The following is a 24,081-nucleotide window of genomic DNA, read 5'->3' as shown; positions in this document are numbered from 1 at the left end:
AGCTAAAGAGAAAAAAAGAGTATCAGAACAAGAACAGTTTGTAGAACATTGACCTTCACCAGCTTAAGTTGTCTGGGAAGATCTTGATCTTCCTCACATGCACTACAGATTTCTCTCAAAAACTGCTTTTCCTCTGTCCTTACTCACCAAATTATATTAAAGATAGTTCCCAGGTACTTTGCAGCTACTTCAGAGGTTCCATATTTTAATACTCCTAAGCTCATATCTGTAAAACTGCATTTTGCAGAGAAGGGAAAACAGGTAGAGATGCACATTTTCTATAGGAGCTGTGTTGAATTTTCCTTCCTTGCTTAAGAATACCATAGGAAAAGGATTGTTAAGTTTTGGAAAATTTTGGAATATTTTAACACTGACACAACAGGTTTGGAGGTTTTGTTAGTTAAGCTAATTCCTCTTGTGGAATTGTCACAGACACCTTTTATGAAAAATCCTTTCCTTAGGATTTTTCCTCCTGAGAAGCTGGGAGGCCTCAGGAACAAAATGTAAACAATGGTTATCTGCTGCTGTGGAATGCAACAGGCGCATCTGTGATTGGTCTCATGGGGTTGTTTCTAATTAATGGCCAATCACAGTCAGCTGGCTTGGACTCTCTGTCCGAGATACAAGCCTTTGTTATTCATTCATTCTTTTTCTATTCTTAGCCAGCCTTCTGATGAAATCCTTTCTTCTATTCTTTTAGTATAGTTTTAATATAATATATATCATAAAATAATAAATCAAGCCTTCTGAAACATGGAGTCAGATCCTCATCTCTTCCCTCATCCTTGGATCCCTGTGAACACTGTCACATGGAATCAGTTCCAAAGTTGTGGTAAAGGGATTTTAAGTGCTATTTTATCTTTGTCTTCCTGGGTCAGGTAGATCCATGCTTCATTTAACATATTCCAGGCATATTTTTAAATTGCCTGACTTCAACCCACACATGCTGTACCAGCAACCAAAAATGATGGAAACTGATCTTCATCCTCTTGAAATGAAATATGTGGGAACTCTGCTCTCACATGCTGTGGAGGTTTGTGTTCCATTTCTGTGACACTGAGCAGCTCGGTGACACAGTGACACTTTCCCTCCTGCCTGCATGGAGTTGGGAAAAATTACAATTCCACGTTTAGCAGCCTGGCTGACTGATGGCAGGTGTTTTCTCTGTGAACAGGTCATCCTCTGGGACTGCACAGCTCCAGCAGCAAGTGGGATGCAGGGAATCCTGCCAGCAACCTGTCCACAGTGGCAATCATGCCGGTGTCCGAGGAGGTGCCGCTCACAGCCTTCACCCTGGAGCTCAAGCACGCCCTCAGTGCTGTGGGTGAGTCTTCATGGTGCCATCACAGCAAACAAACCCTGCTGACCACTTCAGAGTGCCATGAGGGGTCACAGTGGCAAGGAAGAAGCCAGTGGTGCATGAGCTCTTTAACCTTCTGAAGTCTGGATTTATGTGCAATTTATGGTGGAGGCTTGTTACAGTGAGAACTGCTGGCACCTGCCACAGGGGTGTCCGTGCTGTTTCAAGGGGTAGCAGCACCTGGAGATGGTCACAGGGCTGGGGAGGAGGTTCTGGAGAGAATCCTGTGGCCTTATAAAAAGGAGGGAGAGGGAATTTTTATATGGCCAAGGTCCCCACAGAACGGTAGGGAATGGTTATAAACTCGGGGCAGGATTAGGTGAGATGTAGCCATGATATTTCCTGAAAAATCCTTTCCTTAGGATTTTTTCTCCTGAGAAGCTGGGAGGCCTCAGGAACAAAATGTAAACATTGTTTATCTGCTGCTGTAGAATGCAACAAGTGCATCTGTGATTGGTCTCATGTGGTTGTTTCTAATTAATGGCCAATCACAGTCAGCTGGCTCGGACTCTCTGTCCGAGACAGAAGCCTTTGTTATTCATTCTTTTACTATTCTTAGCCAGCCTTCTAATGAAATCCATTCTTCTCTTCTTTTGGTATAGTTTTAATATAATATATATCATAAAATAATAAATCAAGCCTTCTGAAATATGGAGTCAGATCCTCGTCTCTTCCCTCATCCTGGGATCCCTGTGAACACTGTCACAGTCAGATTAGGGAGGAATTCTTGTGAGGGTGGGGAGGCCCTGGCACAGGTTGCCCAGAGAAGCTGGGACTGCTCCTGGATCCCTGGAAGTGTCCAAGGCCAGGCTGGAACAACCTGGGACAGTGGAAGGTGTCCATGGACAGGTAATCTTTAAAGTAATTTCCAGCCCAAACCATTCTGTGATTCTTCAGCAGTGGTCAGGATCAGCCTTTTCCATGCTTCTTGCTTCTCTATTCCCATCCTTAATTATAGTGGAAAACTTTTTTGTCTTAATGACTTGGAAATACTCGCCAGCCTCTCTGCCCTTGTCTTGGCTGCCCTCAGCTGCCCACAGTCACTCCAGGAGACACATCCCACACCAGGGCACTGTTCCCATGGCACCTGAGGGTCTGGTTCTGTCCAGCTCATGGGTGAGAGTGTTCCAGACCTCCTCAGCTGAAAAACTTCATCCAGCAAAGAGTTTCTTCAGCAGTATTCTTCCATTGTGGTTGTACATCAGTGGTAACCATAAGATTTGGTGGGAGAGGCTCCTGAGGGAGATCCAGATTGGCACTGGAAATCTGAAGTTTAGTCTGAAATCATTGTCCCATTTGTTGCCAGCTTGTTTGTCTGTCTCATGCCCACAAAACCATGTGTTCAGCTCATGGCTGAGTCATTAATTGCTTTATCCATGGGTGAAGTTGCTTATGCACATTCCAGTTCCTCACAAAACTCATGCATTTAATTCAGAATTCATTTTGTGTTCATTAGTGGTATTTGACATTTCCTGAACATCCTCTTTTCATTCTCAAATGCTGTTACAGATCTCTTGAGTGAATCTCCTGTAGTCCTTTGAGAAATTTTTAGTCTGCTCTCTCATGGCTTATTTAAAAGTACAGGTTATGTGGTGCTTGAGGTGGAACCACTTACATTTATTGGTAATTTTCTTTCTGACTTTTAGTGTCTGGAGCTGACACTCCTGTTGGTGCTTAAAAATCTTCTGGGTGAACAGGCAGAGGAAGATGCCAGTGGTGTATGAGCTCTTTAACCTCTTAAATCTGAATTTATGTGCAACTTATGGTGGAGCCTTGTTACAGTGAGAACTAATTTGTGGGTGTTTGAAGATTCCTCTTATTTTGGTGATGGCAGAAAAATGTTAAATCCATAATGGAGCTGTATTGCTAATGGGGACTCCTTAGGGATCACTGCCAGCTTGTTTTGATGTGTGACAACACTAAGAGCCTGTAAATAAAACAAACAGAAACTTAAGTAGGTAGATGGACTGTTCAGAATAAAAACACCAATTTGGGCAGAAAGCAGCAGGCAGGTGCCCACGGGGGGTTTGGGGGGGTCACTCGGCCTTTCCTCCTTCACCCTTTTAAATTCCTCCCCTGTGCTGACGCCTGTGCCGTGCTTGGCAGCTCGAGATGGTTCTGTACACCCTTGGCACCTGAAGTTGTTGCCAAAAGGGAGCAGACGGCTGCAGTGGGAAGAGGAAAGTGTTGTGGGCAAACACAGGAGCCATCTGGTCCCAAACACCGCTGGCACAGGAGCGCCCGGGCCCCGCACCAGGCCCTGCACCAGGCCCCACACCAGGCCTGAGCCCCCTCAGCCTCTGCAGGCCTGGCCTGGGCTGGGGGCAGCCTGCAGGTTTTCCTTCTTTATTTAGCAGAAGCAATATTTTCTTTTTTGACCCTTTTTTTTTTTTTTAACTTATATTTCCATGTATGTATTAGCTTTGTATTTCCCCTCTGCCCTCTGGCTGGGGTTGTTTGGGTGTTCCTCACGAAGTGCTGGGAGCCACGTGCAGGTGCTGGAGAGGATGGATTTTAGAATGATTTTTTTTTTCTTCTGATTTCCTGCAACAGAAAATGAACTGAGTAGTGGAGTGAAATTTTGATTTGTTTTCAGGTTGTTTTTTTATTCACCTGCATATTTGGCATGAGGGAGCTGTTGCCCAGAGCTGTGACTGCCCCTGGACCCCTGGCAGTGTCCAAGGCCAGGCTGGACAGGGCTTGGAGCAGCCTGGGATGGTGGAAGGTGTCCCTGCCCATGGAAAGGATGGAATGAGATGAGTTTTAAGGTCCTTTCAAACCCAAACATTCCATGATTGCATGTGGAAAGGTTTACACTGAGGCCTTGCTGAGCAGCTGCTGCCACCTGAGCCCTTCCCTGAGCCCTTCCCTGAGCTCCCAGCTGGGCTCTCCTGGGGTTTGAGTGTGAGCTGGGATCAGACCTGCCCTGGCTTTATGGAAATGAGAGCTGTTAATGTGCTTGACAAAGGTTAATTGAAAATCTTCTCTGAAAGGAACTCTCAGTTTGGAAAATTGCTTTGAACATTTGCTGCTATTCACGGTTTTTTTGGGGTTTTTGGTTTTGTTTTTTTTTTCCTTGAACCAACCTTTTTTCTAATTGTAAGTTAAATGGCAGCATCTGATTACAATACTTGACTTAACATTTAATCCATACTTAACATTTGATCTGTATAATTTCATTGCTCTGGGCTTCAAATCTGTTCCAGAGCAGTGGAGAGCAGCCTTAATATGTGGGGAGAACAGCTGGTTTTAGCTTTCTTTTGCAAATTAATATATTGATTACAGAAAATTCCTTCCCCTTCCTGTTAATATGAATTTAGCAGGATATTGCAGTGATGCCTTGAATTCCCCTGATGCAGGTTGGAGAGGAGGATAGAAGGAATGAGGAGGATGCAGGGAGGAACACTGAGACCATTGCAAGAATCATCAACTGCAGGAGCCTGACCCCAGTCCTGGTGGGAATGCAGGCTGGGTTGTAACACAATGTAATACTTAAGAAGTTGTTTTCCTTTTCCTGGAATTGGCATGAGAAGGCTGTGGGCAGTGCTTGGAGTTGGAGCTGGTTGCAGGTGAATTTATTCAACAGTATTTTGGAGCTTGCTTTGGCAATTTTTAGCTGCTTCTGTATTATTAAAGGGATATAAAAGTAATGACAACTAGAAAATCTCAGTTTGATAGTGAATATTTACTGTCCACAAAAACTGAAAATGTACTCAGAATCTTTCTTCCTCCAGAAAAAAAATCTATTTTTGCCTGTAATGAGACAGGACTAAGTGGTTTCATTGCATAATTCCTTTTTTGGGTTTAATTTTTTTTTCAAATTTCTTTTTTTTTAATAATTTGATTTTTAATGGGAGCAGCTCAGGTGAGCAGCCCGCTCTCCATCAGGAGTGCATTCTGCACACAGGGAGCACCAGTGTGTGGGACCACCTACAGCTTTCCCCAGACCATTTGTGCTGGTTCCTTTGACATTTGGTGTTTCTGTGATTTATGATAATTCACATATTGTTTCCAGACAGTAGGATTGTGTCCCAGTTAAATGCTAAGGGATGTTTGTGCTTACATGGAGCTTCCAATCACAGAATGGTCCAGGTTGGAAGAGACCTTAAATCCCATCCAGTGCCACCCCTGCCATGGCAGGGACAGCTCCCACTGTCCCAGGTGCTCCCAGCCCTGCCCAGCCTGGCCTTGGGCACTGCCAGGGATCCAGGGGCAGCCACAGCTGCTCTGGGCACCCTGTGCCAGGGCCTGCCCACCCTCACAGGGAACAATTCCCAATTCCCAGTATCCCATCCATCCCTGCCCTCTGGCAGTAGGAGCCATTCCCTGTGTGCTGTCCCCTGTAAATTCTCTCCATGTTTCCTGTCAGCCCCTTCAGGCCCTGCAAGGCCACCCTGAGGTCCTCCCAAAGCTTCTCCTCTCCAGGTGCACAATCCCAGCTGTCCCAGCCTCTCCTCCCAGCAGAGCTGCTCCATCCTCTGATCCCCCTGGAGCCTCCTCTGGATCTCTGCAGCAGCTCCAGCTCCTCCCTGTGCTGGGCCTGGCCTGGGGCAGCTCTGCTGCTGGCACAAGCTGGGGGATGGAAGGTTTATTTGGGACCTGGCAGCAACAGCTGGACCTGCCTTCATCTTGAGACAGAGATAGAATGAAAAATGCTCTGGGTTCTGTGGGCAGAGCAAAAGGTCCTGCAGGGCACAGAGACCCCCCAGGTCCTGCAGGGCACAGAGACCCCCCAGGTCCTGCAGGGCACAGTGACCTCAAGGTTGTGCAGGGCACAGAGACCCCAAAGTCCTGCAGGGCACAGTGACCCCAATGTCCTGCTGGGCACAGAGACCCCCAGGTCCTGCAGGGCACAGAGACCCCAAAGTCCTGCAGGGCACAGTAACCCTGGGGCTGCAGCCCTGCTGTCCCTGGCTCCAGTGTGCCAGCCCATCTGGGGCTCTGGATCTCCAAGAAAGCAGGCTGTGCAATATCCAACTTGCAGAAAGCAGGAGCAGAATTTTCCAGCTCTGAACTGGAGTGCCAGGAAGGGGGGCAGCTTTTGCTGCTGTGCAATTCATCATGCTGATGAATTCTGGTCAGTGTTCATGATGCCTATTTTTATTATTTTCCTCTTAATCTTGGTAGAGCTGAGAGCATCTTTTGATAAGAAGTTCTTCTGCAGTATTCAGATTTTTCAAAAGTATTTGCCTGACTATTTTTTTGTTCCTTTCCTGAGACCAGCTAAAAGACACCACATGGCTGTGCAAATTCTGGTTCTATGTGGGAGCCCTCTGATCTCATAGAATTTCAAACTAAAGCAGGGAGAGATTCAAATCCAACATATGTGTCTCTCTCATTCCTTTCTGCCCTTTAAATTTGCCTTCTTTTCAGTTCTAAAAATGTATAATGTATTGGACAGCTCACTGAAAAATCTTTGCTAATAATTTAATGGAGTTTTTAATTACAGTTCTGCCTGTCTTTACACACAGATTAGATTTAAATGTGAAATGTTCACTGTGGTGCCTGAACCCTGGCACCACTTAGTATTTTTTTGCTGGACAAGATCCTCTGACATCCAACTCATTTATCAGTTATGTGACTTTGCCACATAATTTTGGAGACTTTTATTAGGCCAAAAGGAAATTTTCTTTTAATGGAGTCCAAGCAAGTAAATTTGCTCTGCTGAAATTTTTCCACAGTGTCTATTGTACTGGCCTTGTCTTTTGATGTGGGTGTGTTTTTCTGGTGAGATGGATTTGAAACCATTTCTGAGCCTCAGAAATCACTCTCTGCCCTCTGGGCCACTCATTTCTCCAGGCCACTCTTGGTCCATGTTTTATTAGACTTAGAGCTAGGACACCTGTACTCCTGCTTCTGCATCCCTTGGTGTTTTGTGGAAAAATGACCAAAGTGAGTCTCTTGCTCACTGGCAAGAAAGGGAGATTTTATGTCTTCTGTGATGGTTTTTTTTCCCCTCTCTGGGGCAAGAGGTTGGAAGCTTTGCTGCAGCCCTTCTCTTCAGTGCCCTTGTTTGTTAGCAGATAAAATGAACCAGACCTCTGGCATCTGACAGCTTTTCCTTCCCTTCCCTCCTGTTTCATGGAATGCTTAGTTTTGTACTGAAAAACAGATGGCCCTGGAGTACAGCTTTAGATGCTCCAGGAAGTTTTCCCAGAAACCACAATCCCTGGGCCTGGGGTGAGGCAGTTCTCTCACCTGAAGCACAGAAAACCTGGGCTCCAGGATCCCTGTGAGCTCTTGGCTGACTGAAAAATCCCCCAGGCTACTGAAAGTCACCACCTCAGGCTCGAGAAATCCAAAAGGCTGAGAAGGCTGTGGGTAGCTGGAGGCTCAGGGAATGGCACTCAGCTTTTCCTGCTCTGATTCTCCTCCCCAGCAATCTGCTGCTGGCTGCTGTCAGAGACACACACAGGGCTTGCAGGAATATTTCATGTTACCTCACATCACCTCTCCTGCTCTTCACTTTGAGCTGTTCTGATCCCATTAATAGAACACTGAGGAGTGCAGGGATGTGTCCCTGATGCCAGCTCCAGCTGGAAGCTGCCCATGAGGCTGGTGCCAGGTTTGGGGAGGGGGTGCTTAGAGGTGTGTGACTGTGACAGAGCCCCTTTGAGGATGCAGTGACACATTGGGCTGGTCACTCCTGCCTGCAGGTGTGGCTGTTCAAGGGCTGTGGATTTGAATCATCACAGAATCATGGAATGGTTTAGGTTGGAAGGGACCTAAAGCCCATCTCACCCACTGCCATGGGCACCTTCCACTATCCCAGCTTGTTCCAAGCCCTGTCCAAGCTGGCCTTGAACCTCCAGCATGGGATGATATTTTTTCATTACTTGGTTGCTCGCACCAGTTTAGTTGAGATAACACTTTTTGTTGGTTCTGTTTTCTGAGCTCACATATGTTGGTGTTCTTGGTCTCATTAATGGAGGGGTTTTAATGGCTGATTAATTGGGAGCCTGCTAGAAACTGGGAGTGCAGAGCAGATGGTTGGTATTTCTGAGACAAAACAAGTTGGTTCTGTTGGAAGCATCACCGTGTTCCGTGCTGGGGATGAGTGAAGGTCTGGGAATCTCTGTCCCGTGTCCCTGGCACGTGGAGGGATGGGGTGCTGGGCAGGCTCCTCCTGAGCTGGCACAGCCAGGCTCTGTCTGGGCACCCTTGGTTGTGTCCTGTTCTCTGAACTGCTGCTTTCCCGCATCACAAGTGAGGTCTGGATATGATTTTTAAGTCTCTCTGATGTTGTCCACAGCCAAGGTGCCTCTGGCTGAAGGAGCACAAAGATCCAGCCCAGCCCTACAAACTCTGCCTCTCCCCTTGGATGAGAGCTGTACTGGCTGCAGGTCTCTGGCTTTGATGGTGTCCCCCTGGAGCCTGGGCCCCAGAGCATCACCAGGGACTGGTGCTGCTGGATCTCAGTGCCCAGGGCAGGGGGTAACAGGCAGAGGTGCCCACACAGTTCCCTTGGTGTTGGCTCTCTTACTTGGCATTTTTATTGCATTCCTCAGCTCACGTGGCATTCCAAGCTGTTTTTTCCTACTAAACTTCCACCAGTGCCAGAAAGCTTTGTAAGCCACATGTCCTGGAATACAATTTTAATCCACCTGTCTTTTCTATTTAACTGAGAACTCTGACATGTTAATGAACACTGATGATCACTGTGCTGCTGAATGCTTGCTAATTGCCCTGCACTCTGTCCCTTGCAGTTCCATCCTGTGTAGTGCCATCAGTATTCCCTCTGGGACACCTCTCTTATCCCTTGTGCCATTTCAAAGCTGACACCAGTTGAAAGTGAGTCAGATAAAAGAATCTGCCAGGGTTAAAGATGTGGTGACAACCCCCTACCCCAGCACTGGGGCTGTTCCCTGCTGTGGGATGGCTCAAGGAGCTGCACAGGGAGGAGGGAAGGGCAGGCTAAACCCAGATCTGCTCATTCCCTCTGCTTGAGACTTCTTTCTTTCACAGGAACCAACTTCCAGAACTTTCATGGGAGGATGGGGAAGTCAAATTCTATTCTTGAATCATCCTCCTCTCTCTCTGCTTTCTCACCAGCTTTATCTTTTGGTCTCTGCTTATGGGATATTTTTGTCCATTTTTGTTTGATCTTCTTTGATAATCAGTGTAGCGAAGAGCAAATGTTATTTGGGTATTGGAAAGTACAAGATGGAAAATGGCACCTGGGAACTTCTGCAACTCTAAGAGTAAAGTCAATTAAAGCAGAGTAAAGCCTTTGCAGCAGGATTTGAGGACTTAGGGGGATGTCTTGGTTTGAAAAGCCAGGTGTCTGCTAAGGAAGGCAGGAGCTTCCCTTGAAATGGAAAATGTAAACCCCCTCCCTCTAAATTGTTATAATTTTGAAATTAGGGAGCTCTCAGACAAATATATGGGAGTAGGAATAAAAGTTCTTTACTAGGAAAATTTAAATACAAATGCAGTAATACAAAACAACAAAAAAAACCCCCACAGAGTCAGAGCAGTCCCTGCCCCCTGTGTGCCAGGGAGGTGTCCCAGCCCCATCCCATGGGGGCTCAGCCCTCCTGCAGTGCCAGCTGTGGCTCTGCTGCAGCAGGGATCCTGCACAAGGGGGGAGTTTTCCTCTGCAGCTCCAGGGCTGCTGCAGATGGGCCTGGGCTCCCTCTGGCCATGCAGGGCAGCAGAAAGCTGCTCCTCTGGCAATGCAGGGGGCAAAGGCTGCTGTGCTGTGCCAGGCTCAGATTGGATCCAGGCAGGAATGCTTGGCTCCTGCCCTGGGCGCAGCATCTCCCCATGGGATGCTGGAATGGGATCAGCCCTGCAGGGACACTCAGTGGCCATGGACAGCAGAGATCTCCTGGAGGGAGGGTTGGCTGTGGGAGAGAGAAAGAAACAACTGCCCCATGGACAGCAGAGAACTGCCCCAGTCTGACAGATGGGGATAGAACACACAGCTCCAGCCACATCTTACATTTGTAACCTAGGACCGGGGAGATGAGTTGGCCCTGAAGGTCAGGACACCCAGTTCCAAATCTGTACCTGGGGGTTTTGCTTTTTGAACACAGAGATGTGAATTTGTGACCTTCTCCCATGTTGGTTGTTCACAGTTCCTTGATTTTTACTGATCACATTATAACCTTGCCTTGAGACTCCTCACATAATGAAGTGTTTTGTTATTTAGTACATAAATTTCAGTTCTGTTGTTAATGAAACAGTGAGAGATTGCACAATGAAAACATGAATAAAAAGCAACTGCTCTGTCATGTTTTTTAAATGTGAATTTCTCTCTCAGCAAGAAACAGGTAATATTTTCTCTAGGTGTGCAGTTATTCCCTGAAGTTTTCTTTTCTTTGCATTTTTTTAAATTTAGCTGCAGTCACTCTGCAACTTCTACCACATATGGCACGAATTGCTGCTGCATTAGAATTGCTAATAAGAAAATTAAACTAAAGTGCCTGCAAGAAGCTTTATGTACACCAAAATTCAGCTCAGATCTAAGGCTGTTGCCAGATGTATCTCTGTCTGTAGTGGAGTCTGACTGTGCCCTTCAGATTTGGGAATGTTTTTGGGGTTCCTGTTGGCATGTTGGATTAGGAGTACTAATGCTGCAGAGAGCTTGAGGATTCACCTGGGGAGGTGGTTCAATGCAGGATGAACAAGTTCTGTATTTTGGAAGGTGGAGGGAACAGCTTTTTTCTTTGGAAGCAGGACCCTGGCCTTCCTGTGGCTGGAAAGGTCTGTGCTGTTCTGAATGCTGAGCTGGTGAAGATGCAGCTGCAGTAGGAGCTGTCACCAGAGCCAGGTTGGACAGGGCTTGGAGCAGCCTGGGCCTCAGGAAGGTGTCCTGCACAAGGAATGGAATGAACTTTAAAGTCCTTTCCAACTCAAACCATTCCACATGATCCTATGTGACCCTGAGGAATGGGATAACAGAGCTTGCAGGTTGTGACTAATGCAGTAACAGAGCTCTGGGAATAGGGAGAATTGGAAGATGTATTCCTAGAAAAGTGTGAGAATTTTTGTGAAGACTTTGTGCCAGCTCTGATCAATGCACTGATCCATCACTACCTTCAAAGCAAACTTTTGGAATTGGAGAATGGTTTGGGTTGGAAGGGACCTTAAAATCCATCCCATTCCACCCCCTGCCATGGGCAGAGACACCTTCCAGTATGCCAGGTTGCTCCAAGCCTGTCCAGCCTGGTCTTGGACACTTCCAGGGATGGGGCAGCCACAGCTACTCTGGGCAGTTTTCTCCAGGAGCTCACATTGAGGTGTTCACAGGTGAATTTCCTTGTTCCCCCAGGTCCTGCCCTGCTGCTCACCAGTGACAACATCAAACAGCGCCTGGGTTCTGCTGCTCTCGACAGGTACCTGCCCTCAGCACTGCTCAGGGAAATGCAGAGACACTGAGCTTTTCTTATAAATACACAGAGTTTGGGAACAAAATCCTGTCTTCTAACATACCCTGGGCCTTCTGCTCCTGGTGTTGGAGACAATAATGTTTCAGAAGTATTTGTGCAGGTGTGGGTGGGTTTTTCCCAGTTACTTTCTTGCTTGTGAAATTGGAAAAGCTGAATTTCTCTGAGTGTGTTCATGCTTAGGGATGCTGTGGAAGTGAGGCATCACTGTATCCTCCTGCCTTGGTATTTGTCTAATGGTGTAAATCCTGGACAAACAGAGCCAGCAGGAGCTGGGAGCAGATGCTGGCTGAGCAGGAAATGTCGCTCTCTCCCTGTGCAAGATTCCCTCTCTTCTCTTGAGAGCTGTGATATTGAATTCTGTGTTTTCCTTGTGTGTCCCCAGCATCCACGAGTACAGACTGACCAGCTGGCTGGGCCAGCAGGAGGACATCCACAGGATTGTGCTGTACCAGGCTGACAGCACCCTGACCCCCTGGACCCAGCGCTGCATCCGCCAGGCCGACTGCATCCTCATCGTGGGGCTGGGGGACCAGGAGCCCACTGTGGGAGAGGTTGGGAGCTGCTCCTTCCCCTCCTGGCACTGGGAACAGCCCAGCTCAAAGCAGCTTGATTCACAATCATGTATTTTCCTGGGTTTAACACCCAGTGAGGCATAAATAATGAAATATTCCTGAGACATGCCTGTTAGGAATAGCAAAAGAATTGCATGAGAATCCTCTGAGATGGCAAGTTTTATGTAGGAGTACTTCCAGCGAAGTTCTTTTCCTCAAAAGAGTCATTTTGGTCAATGGTAAATCAAAAATTGCTTTGAAGCTTTGTGTTTCTGCCCAGAATTTCTTTGGGCTTCCACACAGAGGGAGAAATTCTTTTCTGCCTGGATGAAATTCATGGTGTGTGCTTAGGAAAAAGTAGATCTAAATTGCAGTGCATGAATTATTTATTATATTTTATTACAGATCTTAAGCTGTAATTTTTTTCCCCCTTACTATCTATTTTTATGATTTTATATTTTATTACCAAAGTCTTCTGACCAGACAAAAATTCTTCAAGAAATTTTAAAAAGGGATCACAGGTGGGTTTTTTTAGGATGGTGAAGTGCTGAGTCTGACCTGCAGAGAGCCTGGGCTGGTCCCACGTGCAGCTTTCGTGTGTGTCCTGTTGTGTGGGCTCTTCTTGCATGGATGTGGGAGGCAGGAAGCACAGACAGAACAAGCTGCCAGCACTTGCCTAAAACAACAACAAAAAAAATCAAAATCAGAAATGCAAAGAGGAAAATAGTGGATTGATCGGAAGGGAAAGGAAAAAACACTGAATATTTGTGGGCTCAAATCTGATTTGGGCAGCATCTCCCATTGCAGGAGCAGCTCCTGCCTATGCTGTGCTTTTAATGGCCTGGTTTAAATCAAAAACATTCCGGTTTGAATCCTTGGCAGATTTTAGGCCTCTGTGTGCTGTGTAAGCCCAGAGTTAACAGTGTTGTTGTGTAAATCAGTCATGTCTGGGGGCTGTGACTGCAGAGCGGGATTCAGGTGGGAACAGGGGTGTGGGTGTGTGTGGATGTATTTCACCCTGAGGCTGGAGCAGCCAGGACTCACTGTCCTTCCCTTGGGTGTCCCTGTAGCTGGAGAGGATGCTGGAGAACACGGCAGTGAGGGCCCAGAAGCAGCTGGTGCTGCTGCACAAGGAGGACGGGCCCCTCCCGTCCCGCACCGTCGAGTGGCTCAACATGAGGAGCTGGTGCTCTGCCCACCTGCACATCCACTGCCCACGCAGAGTCTTCTCCAAAAGGAGCCTGCCCAAGCTGGTAAGACATTCCTGCCTTGGTGCCTGCTCCCTGGCTGTCTCTCACCTGATCTGTAATCTGTGTGTCAAAGGGGATCTGGGCTAATCATAGTCCACCATGTTCTTACATACAGATTTAACAATGCATTCTGCAAATCCTCTGAATTTTGCAAAGCCCAATCAAGGTAATCTTTTTTCGAAGGTAAATAGATAATTACAAAGTCTTGGCCTGCCATAGTCAGCAGTCTCATTCTGGCTCTCATTATAATTTGAGCTATCATCTCCATAATTGTAGAAACTGATTTTGGAGACCTGTAAGGAAGGAAACCCCATTCTGTTATTAACAAACCCATTCTATTATTAACAAAGGATCTTTCTTAGAGGAGTCCCACTGAAATATGAGACTACACTCTAAATCTGTTTGGCCTCAGTTGGATTTAGGGAACAGGGATAAGTGGGCCAGGTTTTCTTTATGGATGCAGACTTGGCTTTTTGATATTCTGAAAGAGTAATCACTGTTTCAGAGTCCCAAGGAAAGTTGTGTACAGGCCATAGGAGAGTCCTTTTTGTTGGGAGCATCCCTGTGCTTCCCAAAGCTGTGCTAAACATGAGGCAGAGGCAGTCTGGGATGCTTCCCAAGAACTTTAAATCTTTGTCAAGGAAGAGAAGAAGTGTGATGGTGTTTGCAGGACCAGGGAAGAGATGAGAATGTGACTCCATGTTTCAGAAGATTTGATTTATTATTTTATGATATATATATATATATTATATTAAAAGTAAATTATATATTAAAACTATACTAAAAGAATAGAAGAAAGGATTTCATCAGAAGGCTAGCTAAGAAGAAAAATGGAATGATAAAATCCTGTGACTGACCAGTGAGTCTGAAACAGCTGGACTGTGATTGGCCATTAATTAGAAACATCCACATGAGACCAATCCCAGATGCACCTGTTGCATTCCACGGCAGCAGATAATCATTGTTTACATTTTGTTCCTGAGGTCTCTCAGCTTCTCAGGAGGAAAAATCCTAAGGAAAGGATTTTTCATGAAACATGTCAGTGACAAAGAAACTCTGAAGGAAATTCTGTAGTACCCCCAGCAGCTACAAAAGACTCAGAGAGGCCACTGGCCACTAGAACTGTTTGGGTGGTTCACAACCCTCTGTTCCTTTGAAGAAGAGCTGTAACAGAATCACTGACAGCTTCAGGCTGGAAAGGACCACTGGAGCTCCTTCAGTCCCACCTCCCTGCTCAACTGCAGCAGGCACTGGGATGGTGTCCAGACAGACCTGGAGAATCTCCAGTGAGGGAGATCTCAGAGCCTCTCTGGTCTCTGTCCAGTGCTCAGTGACTGCACAGGAAAGAAATTCTTCCTCCTGTCCAGGTGGAGCTCCTGGGCATCACCTCCTGCCTGTTCCTCTGGTGCCATTGCTGGGTCTGGTCCTTGCACACAGGGACACACAGGGGTGATGTCCCCTCCCAGCCTTGTCTTCTCCATGCTGAGCAGCCCCAGCTCCCCCAGCATTCCTGCACAAGAGAGAAGCTCCAATTTCATCTTTGCAGCATCTTTTAGCAGGCTGCTGCTGGCTGCCCTGCCCATGCAGTGACCGTGCCTGGCTCCCTCTGCAGGTGGAGATGTATGAACGTGTGTTCCAGAAGGTTCCAGACCGTCACTCCGACTTCTCGCGCCTGGCCCGGGTCCTGACGGGCAACGCCATCGCGCTGGTGCTGGGCGGCGGAGGGGCCAGGTAGGGCATTGTCCTGGGCATTGTCCTGGGGCTCTGGGCAGCCTGGCAGGACTCCACAGGGTTCTGGGCATGCTGGTTGGGCTCCACAGGCTCTGGGCATCCTGGCAGGGCTGCAGGGCTCTGGGCAGCCTGGCAGGGCAAGGAGCCCCTGCCCGTGGCATGATGTGGGACAGGATGGGCTCTGAGGTCCCTCCCAATCCAGACCACTCTAGGATTTTGTGCTGGTGCATCCCAGATCCAAGAGCTGTCCCTGGGCTGGGGCAGATCCCTCAGAGTAACAGATCCTGGGACACCAGCACTGCTCTGCAGGCAGCATTTGGGGGAGGAGACACTGAGGAATGACACAGACTTAGCCTGCTGTGGGGGTTTGTGCAGAACTTCTGCAGAAGGAACATGAGTGGGACCTCTTGAGGCCTCTCATAATGGTTTAATACCAGGAGGTGACCAGGGCACCAAAGATGACGTTTCTTTCTGTTGGCCTACACTTTGGATTTTTTTTCCTTACGGATTCTTACATTAGGAAATGGCTTACAGTATTTCAAAGCTCTTCAAAGTTGGACCAGTAAGAGGAATTATGTCCTCTAATGGAGAATGTTCTCATCTTTATAATCCTCCAAACCCCCAGGTACCCATACACTTTGACAGCCTTACCTTACAGGAAGGGTGTGTTTTTGCAGACACAAGGACAGGGTGTGTGCTGAGCACTCTGTTAGAATTCCATCTGAAACCCCAGTGAGCTTTAGAAATAAATTACTGCTGGCATTTTCTTTGGAATCCTTTTTTACTTGGAGAGTTTTCTGTTGAGACAGAATTGAGTCGCCCTTTGTCTCAAGCGAGCGCCGCCTTCGTTGTCTCCATCCCTGTGTTCTTGAAGCCCTGCTTTAAAGGAGTGCTTTGAAATACAGCTCTCAGAAAAATAAACCCCCTAATTTGCACGCAGTCTGTCTGTTTAAGAGCACAGAAATATCACATTTCTGTCGTTGGGCCAGCGCGTGCTTCAGGGGAGCCGTGGCTGCAGGGAAGGCTGGAGCTCCTTTGTGCCAGCTCCTCCTGAGCAGTCACTGGGGCTGACACAGCCAGGGCTGGTTCCTCCGTGTCTCACAGGTGCCTTCATCCTGCTCCCTTTCACAGCCCCTCACCTGGGCTGGTTTCAGGATTTCGTTTCTGAGACAAGCTCTGTCCTGTGGAGACACAAAGCAGAACAGCAGAGGGGAGCTTCTGTTTTATCTCAGTATCTCAGGAGGCTTCTCATGTGCTGATAGAGAGCATTTGTGCTTTGTTATTTGTTCCCAGCTGATATCTCTGCCTCTACCAGAGCCTGTGTCAGGCTAAATATGTGCACTCCTGTACTGCTGGCAGCACATTTTGCTCCTTCCCTTCCTTCCTTCTCTAACATTGCTGTAATTTTTGCCAAACTATTTTTTTTGTTTGTTTTTTGTTTCTTTTTATTCTACTACTTAATTTGCAAGCTCCCACCTGCAGGGGTGCAGGATCCCAGGTAAGGAGGAGCAGGGTCACTGTGTTGGTCCTGTGCTGTCCCTCTCTGCAAAGCTGCTCTGCTGCTGTGTTGGCTTTGGGGTCTCTGGATGCTCATCACCCATTCAGCAAGAAGCCATGGGCCATTAGCCATCACTCTGCTCATTTCTGCATCCTGAATGGGGAGGACTTGAAGAGGATTAAAATCGGGCAGAGTGGATAAATGGGATATTTAAATAAATGGGATGTTTCTTCCTTCTCTGAAACACTTTCTATGCCACAGACTGAGATGCTTGTTCAGGGGTTCCAGGCTGGCACAGGGATGGTGTGAGCACTGTGTTTTCCCTGGGAAGGTACAGAATGCTGTTCTAGTCATTAAATAATCATCTAAATTGTGGTTAGATAAAGATTTTTCGAAGTGAGAATATAATTAAGACTGGGAAAAAGACAAAATTGCTCTTAACCATGTAAAGATTCAGAATTACTCTGAACCTCTGCCTTTGGAAGGGCAAAATAAATTCTTAGATTGCCCATTTCTACTAACAAGGGAATTTCAAGAGATTAGATTAGGTACTTAAAATCATCCTGTGGTTAAAGCACAGTCAGACTGAGAATGTCTTTGTGGGTCTCTGCACAGACTGTTGATGGCCTTGGGATAATAATTACATGAATATCCTCCCGCCTTGCTCTCAGAGCAGGAACCATGCAGGTCACACAGGCAGGGAGAGGTGACAGTGACAGGGGCTGGCTGCTGGGTATTTGTTCAAGGCATTGTGTTCTGTGACTCCAGTAATATCAATTATTTAGTTGTTATTTTGGGAATGTTTGTCTGGCTTCCCAGTGACAGGTTTTAGCAAGAGCAGCCTCCCAGTAATTATCGTTGTGGTTTGTCATGACAAAAGGCTCATAGGAACTAAAGGTTTTCTTTCTCCTACCAGCATAAAAATAAAACAACTTGAAGTGATATGGTTCTAAAATTACAGTGCTTTGCTTTTGTTAAACGCTAACTTAATTTTAGATAGAAACCTTGTGGAGTTTGAGGGAAGGAAAGGGGATTTGGGTTTAGGAAATTAATACCTCTGAGGTGGAGTTGCAAGAATAATGACACATCAAGCCCTGCAACAAAGGCATAAACCTTCCATAAATAATTGTCCTGACCTTTAGCCCTCCCACGTACAGCCCACCCCTTCTCTGGTTTGCTGTGGTTGTCTCAGCAAAGATGTTTGAAAACTAAAATTTCTAGGGAGTAAATAATTATTACAGAACTATCTGGGAATCTTTAAGGCTTTGGGAGAAGAATGTGTTGAGCTGTTCAGAATCACAGAGTATCCTGAGCTGGAAGGGACCCACAGGATCTTTACTCCTGTCCCTGCACATCCCACCCTGAGCATTTCAACCTCTCCTGAGGAGCTGCTGTCAAAGCATATTTTTAGATATTTCCTCAGGGCATCTTGTAATTTCTCTTCTTTCTGTTTAATTTTCTTCTCAAACTTATTATCTCACCTCAGCACTTGGTGTGTCAAGTAGCTGGGTTTTTTTGCACACAGTTTTTTCTTGCTGACTCTACAGATGTGGCTCAGACCATTTCATTTTGGGCAGGTGGCTTATTTCAGCAACTTGTCCTTTCTGCCTTTCCTTTGTTTCCAGCTCTGGCTCTCTGAAAAGGGAGGATAAAAGCAGCAGTGTAGGAGAAGCAAATTTTGCCCTTTTTGTTATGGGATCTCTGTGTCTGATGAACATTCCTGTTGTCTCCTGTGTCTGTCTGTGCTGCTGCAGCCTGTGCCACGTGCAGGGTGCTCACACTCCAGGCTCTTAGAAAAGGAAAAACAGGCAGCTGGTCACTCATGGGCTGCTGCTGAGCTCCTTAAAGCCTGGCTTTATCTTGCTATTCAATGCCTTTACCCAGGGGTGAAGAGGCTGGGAGAGTCCCTGAGAGGCAGATCTCAATTGTTCTGCTCTCAGGAGATCACATTTTCTCCCTGCACTCTGGGTTTGACTCTGGGGTTGCAGGGAGAATAAACCATGGAGGATTTGCTGTGGCTGTGAGGTTTGGCTGCAGCTCCAGCTCACTCAGGCAACTTTGAGTAAAAACTGTCAATCCTGTCTCTGCCCAGACACTGATCTGTTCTGCAGGAAGGCACAAGGAATTTGTTTGTCCTACCAAAGCCCTGGCACAGGCAGGATGGCAGAGCTGCATGCAGTGCCTGGAAGGGATGCACAGGTACAGAGGGGCAAGCAAGGAGCAGGTGGGACGTGCCCACAGCCACCTGGGGACGTGGTGGATGCTCACATGCATCTCCAGGAGCTTCTGTTTGGAAGCTGAGCTCAGTGTGGCAGCCTTACTTGGGAGGGTTTTGCCCCTTTGTGTTCTGAGCAATCAGGGCAGAAATGATGCAAAGCTCCCAACACACCATAAGGGAAAACTTGCAACAGATTTTGAGAACTTGAGAAGATCATGTTCCTTTTCTGCCTGTTGGTGCTTTTAGCCTGCAAGTGTGGCTGGGAGGTGAGGAGCTCTTGCCTGGGAACAAACCCTGTGCTGCTTCCCCCGCTCCAGCCTGCTAAAAGAGGAATCAGCTTTGGGATTGATGGCCTGATGTACCCATGTAAAACACTTTGAGGCAAGTTAGTGCTGTGCTGTGAGATCTGATATTCCTGCCCAGGTTGTCTGGGGAGCTCTGGCTGCCTTCAGCAGGCACAGGGACTGGTGCTGCTGCTCCATGGCTGGTGACACAGCAGTTTAATTCCACAGCCTGCAGTGAAGTGCTGGCCGAGCTGGCAGGGTGCAGAAGCTGAATCTGCAGTATGCTCATGTGTGGAGTCAGAAATGATTAATGAAAACACCAGCAGGTTTTGGGGGTTGATTTGTTTTTCTGTTTGGTTTGTTACTCTAACATGGAGAGGAGCCTTAAAGCAAAGCCCTTGTCATCCCATCTTGGTTGAGGGCAGCTGCTTCTTAATTCTGTCCTTTTCTCATACTAATTGGTAACAGACAGGGTTTGGTGCTTACCCTGTTACTTAGATGCTCAATGCCTTCTCCTTAATTGGATTTTGCCATCTTAGCTCTGAGAAACTTTCACTTCTGCACTGCATGGTGCAGGTCTGGTGCTTGGCAAGAAGGTCACTGCAGGTAAAAGAAATTTCTTTCTTGTCTCCTGTGAAATTCTCATCAACTTTTTTTCCTGACAAGAGTCATGAAGCCACTGTTCTTTCCCTTGCTTGAATTTGTTAAGGAAAAATTGACAAGCTGACAGAATTAATGAGCATTTAAATTCTCATCAGTGTAATGTGGTAATGTAACAGTGGTAATGACTGAGGAATGTGCTGCAAGGAAGGGAGGGTGGAAATAGCACCTCTGCCTTTTGGGGCTGTGTTTAGATCTCCCAAGGTCAAGTGGCAGCATGGGAAGGTTTTGCAGCATGGGTTTCTGTTTTCAGCCCTGCTGCTGTGGAGAAGAGCTGAGATTCCTTGTGCAGTGTCATCTTCTGCTCCATGGTCCACAAAGGCAGAGAGAAACACAGGAGAGAAAACAGGGGAGACTGCACAGAAAATATCAGAGCTTAGTGAGGGTTTTAGGGCCTAATAAAGGTGATGGCCCCTGGGTCAGGACCAAGGTTTGGCTCCAAGGGGTGGAGGGGGCTGCCTGGGGGGCCAGTGGGAGAATTGACACCTCATAGCCCAACTTCCAGTGTGTAATGCAACATCTGAAGAATGAAAAGCTGAAATTTGAGGTGGAAATGCTGCTCCAATGACAAAGCGCTGTCCTTGACATGGACAATTTGCTCCCATGGGCTGACAGTTCCCTTCCCAGGCTGCAGCTCCTTTTCCTGCATTGTGGTTATGAAACCCTGGGGTTCAGTCTTGGGCAGTAACAGAACCTCCTGGGGACACTCTGAGGTTTTATGGTGCAGGTGCTTTGGAATCAGTTCCAGCAGTTGAGGGAGATTAATTCTTATTCCTCAGCTAAGACAGGTAACTGATGATAGGAGGCTTTTTACCCCTATCAGGAGGAGAAGTGTGTGCATGGAGGTTGTTTAAAACTGCCACTGCAGAGCTGCACAACTTGGGATGGGGCTGGTGGGCTCCTCGGATTGATCACTGACCCTCAAATACAGGGAGGGAACTGGAAACATGGGGCCAATTACTTTCTTAACTATTAAACCTGACCAGAAGCACCCAGACAATGTGAACTCAGGGTGTGAGGGAGGAGAGGGGAGGAATTTGCTGCCTTAAGGAGGCAGCTCCAGAGGAACACTTGGAAAACACTGCCAGAAACACAGAGCACTGCTTTCCCCTGTGGGATCCTAAAGACACTCAATACAGAGATTACAGAAGGGATGAAAGAAAATCCCATGGGAGTTTCCTGGGCTCCTGATGTTCCTCACATAAATTGGGACACAGTAAATGTTTTTCAGCTCCTTTGCTGGGTTCAGGACTTAACATGGACTGAGTCTGGTGAGGGGCACCAGGAGGGATCTTGGGTCTCTGGAGCCCAAGTGCTGTCATGACCAGTTCCTTGTGCTGGAGCATAAAAGTAATATCTTGAGAACTTCTCCACTCCTCCATTTCTATCTAGATAATACGCAACATATTTTCCCTTTTTTTTTTCCCCACCTGACTGTGTCTGCCAGTCTCCAAGTCTCTTTTCCCTTTCTAACACTTCCAATCCTTGAGATTTCTCAGTTTCTTTGCACTGTTTTTACTCCACACTCATTCCTTCTTGTCTTCTTTACATCTGCCCTTTAGTTCCTTTCTCAGTCTTTGCTTTCAAGTCCTCTCACAAATGGTGAGATTTTCACCTATTGTGAAAAATGGCAATTTTTTGCCATCCTGGTGTGTCCCTGTGTGTCCACAGAAACACACTTGGCTTTGAAATCATTCCAGATCATGCAGTGAGCTTCAGGGCTGCACCAGGTTTGCAAATAGATTATTCGTGGCAATGTTTAATGCTGTTTCCAGTGGTTTATAATGGGGCACAGGTATGCCCTTCATTTGGAGTGTCTGCCTCACAGTGCTTAAAATTCATAGGACACGGAGCTGGCAGCTTGAGATGTAGAAAAATTGGATGCAGGGTTGTGTTTTTTCCTGAAGTGCTCAGAAAACAGCCTGAGAAAATGCTTGTTCTGAAGTAAATTATGGAACAAAACTGTTGCTAAAGCCATTGTTCATTGTGCCCTTGGCTAGGAGAGGTTTGGAAGGGCAGCTCCTGGAGCCTCTGGCAGCTCTGAAGGGTTCAGTCCCTGGGGAGAAGGGACAGGCAGGGAATTGATGGGGCTGAGGGGTTGAGGGAATGGCTGAAAGCCTCAGAGCTTTGGTGAGGCACACTGTGGGCATGGGCAGGTCACCCTCTGGAGCTCTGAAATGCCTCTGGAGCACTTAGGGGGAAGAGAAACACAAACCATCACCAGGAGGAGTTGTTTGGGGTTCCAGCAGGATGGTGTTATCTCAGAATGGAAATGGATTTTTGCTGCTGCCTCCTGGCTTGGATGTGTGGGGGGAATTTGCTTGAAACCCTCCTGGCATCCAGTTATTCTGATGGGGTTGACTCTTCACTCCAGCAGGCAGAGGGTGCCCAGCTGAGCCCCTGGGCTGGCTGGGTGCAGTGCCATGGTCAGTGTTTATGGAGGGGCTATTACAGCGACCTGATGAAGGTCTCCAGGGTGAGAGAAGGATGAGAATCTTGTTTGATGATCAGAAGGCTGGATTTATTGATATATGATATATAATACATTATAAATATACTAAAAAGAATAAGAAGAGAAGTTGCAGAGACTGCTAAGCTAAGAATAGAATAGCATAGAAAAGAAAGAATAACAAAGTTCTGAGTCCAGGGAATCTGTCCCTGAGCTTGCTCCTGTGATTGGCCCTTAATTATGAACATGGAACATGAACCAATTACAGGTGCATCCTATTGCATTCACAGCAGCTGATAATCATTGTTTACATTCTCTTTCTGGGGCCTCAGCTTCCCAGAAGATGAACAAGTCCCAAAGAAAGAATTTCTACGAAAAAATGTCTGCGACAAGGGGCTGCTGAGGGTTTGTGTGGAGGTTTGGGGGTGTCTTTGCCTCCCTCCCCTGGCAGGAGGGCTCTGGGTGCTGGGCTCTGCTGGGGGCTGGCCAAGATCCCTGTCTCCATCCAGCCTGGTGTCTGGCAGCCCTGGATGGAGCTGTCTGGCACAGGCTGGGCCCTTCTGCACTGGGTTCTCTCCATTTCCTCATTGCCACTCACACAAGACAAGAGCAAGGATTTCTTTTCTCTCTTTTCTTTCTCTCCCCCTGATGCAGTCAGGCAGCATCCCTGAAATTCCTGCTCCATTTCCAAGTGCTTGCTGGAGGTACTGGGCTGGCACATCAGGGCTGTGCTTTCCTCTCCTCTAGCAAGACAGGTCCTGAAGAATATGTGCTGCTAAAAGGATCCCATCCCTCATCCTGATCTTGCTCTGAAGTTCCAGCAAATTAAGCTGAGATATGAAAGGAACTTGAAAAATGCTGCTTCTCTGGGTTTAAATGGAAGAATCAGGCTTGCTGTGCAGCATCTGCAGTCTGTCAGTGCCCAGTAACAGCTGAGGAAGCAGGATTTCTGCAGCAGGGAAGTATCAAAATGATACAAAAGGGGCTCAATCTGCTGTGTGTCATGGAAAAAAACACAACACTGCAACCTCTGAATACTTGAAATATCTTTCCTCCAGTTCCTGCTCTTCAAAGTAATCCCTTTGTACACCAGGCCAGTCTGTCTTTAGACTTTGGAGAGGCAGAAAGTTGGCAGCTCTGAGGTTAATCCTTGTGGCCTTTGCAGTTTTCCCCATCATGGCCAGCCTGGACTGGCTGGGAGCATTCTGGAGGCTGTTTGGTGACCTTTGTTATGGCTTTTGTGTGTGCAGATAAATGTCTGTACCTCAGTGCACAGTGGGGTGCAGTTTCTCTGTGTGATATCCCTTTTTGAGGCTCAGACTGATGCATGGGGGGTTTCAGAGCTTGGGATTGCTGCTGCAGGTGCTCAGGGAAGTGTCCTGTGCTGGGTGTCTGTGCATGAGTGGAGCATCCATTGCCATCTGCAGATAAACCAGAGGGAAAGCTGAGTTCCAGAGTCAGGCTTCTGGATTCCCAGCATCTTTCAAAACCTAGATTTGCTTCCAGGACAATATTCAGGTGTGAGAACCCAAAAAATTCCTCTGGCTGCTCTAGTAAGCTTGTGACCCAACCCAAAGAGCTCAGAGACCTTAACACAAAGCCCAAGATCCCTGTGCCTTTGAGTTAGCCCTTTAAAAAACCAATTACCAACCTTTATATGAAAAATTACAAGCCACAACAATTTAA

The 24,081-nt window shown here is 47.1% G+C and overlaps 1 protein-coding gene across 1 annotated transcript in view; it reads left to right on the top strand.

Annotated features, from left to right (window-relative positions):
- The window catches only part of PNPLA7 (patatin like phospholipase domain containing 7), a 135,528-nt gene that overhangs the window by 73,202 nt on the left and 38,245 nt on the right, over nucleotides 1–24,081 (top strand). The window contains exons 22-26 of the mRNA XM_054283911.1: nucleotides 1,175–1,324; nucleotides 11,637–11,700; nucleotides 12,137–12,305; nucleotides 13,376–13,558; nucleotides 15,168–15,286. Coding sequence (XP_054139886.1) covers nucleotides 1,175–1,324; nucleotides 11,637–11,700; nucleotides 12,137–12,305; nucleotides 13,376–13,558; nucleotides 15,168–15,286 — 685 coding nt within the window. The remainder of the gene's footprint in view (nucleotides 1–1,174; nucleotides 1,325–11,636; nucleotides 11,701–12,136; nucleotides 12,306–13,375; nucleotides 13,559–15,167; nucleotides 15,287–24,081) is intronic.

Source organism: Melozone crissalis, unplaced genomic scaffold (assembly GCF_028551555.1).
Source record: "Melozone crissalis strain CALT ecotype California unplaced genomic scaffold, PUWL_Pcris_2 ptg000041l_1, whole genome shotgun sequence".
Classification (NCBI taxonomy): Eukaryota; Metazoa; Chordata; class Aves; order Passeriformes; family Passerellidae; genus Melozone; species Melozone crissalis.
This window is presented reverse-complemented; position numbering and strand designations above follow the sequence as displayed.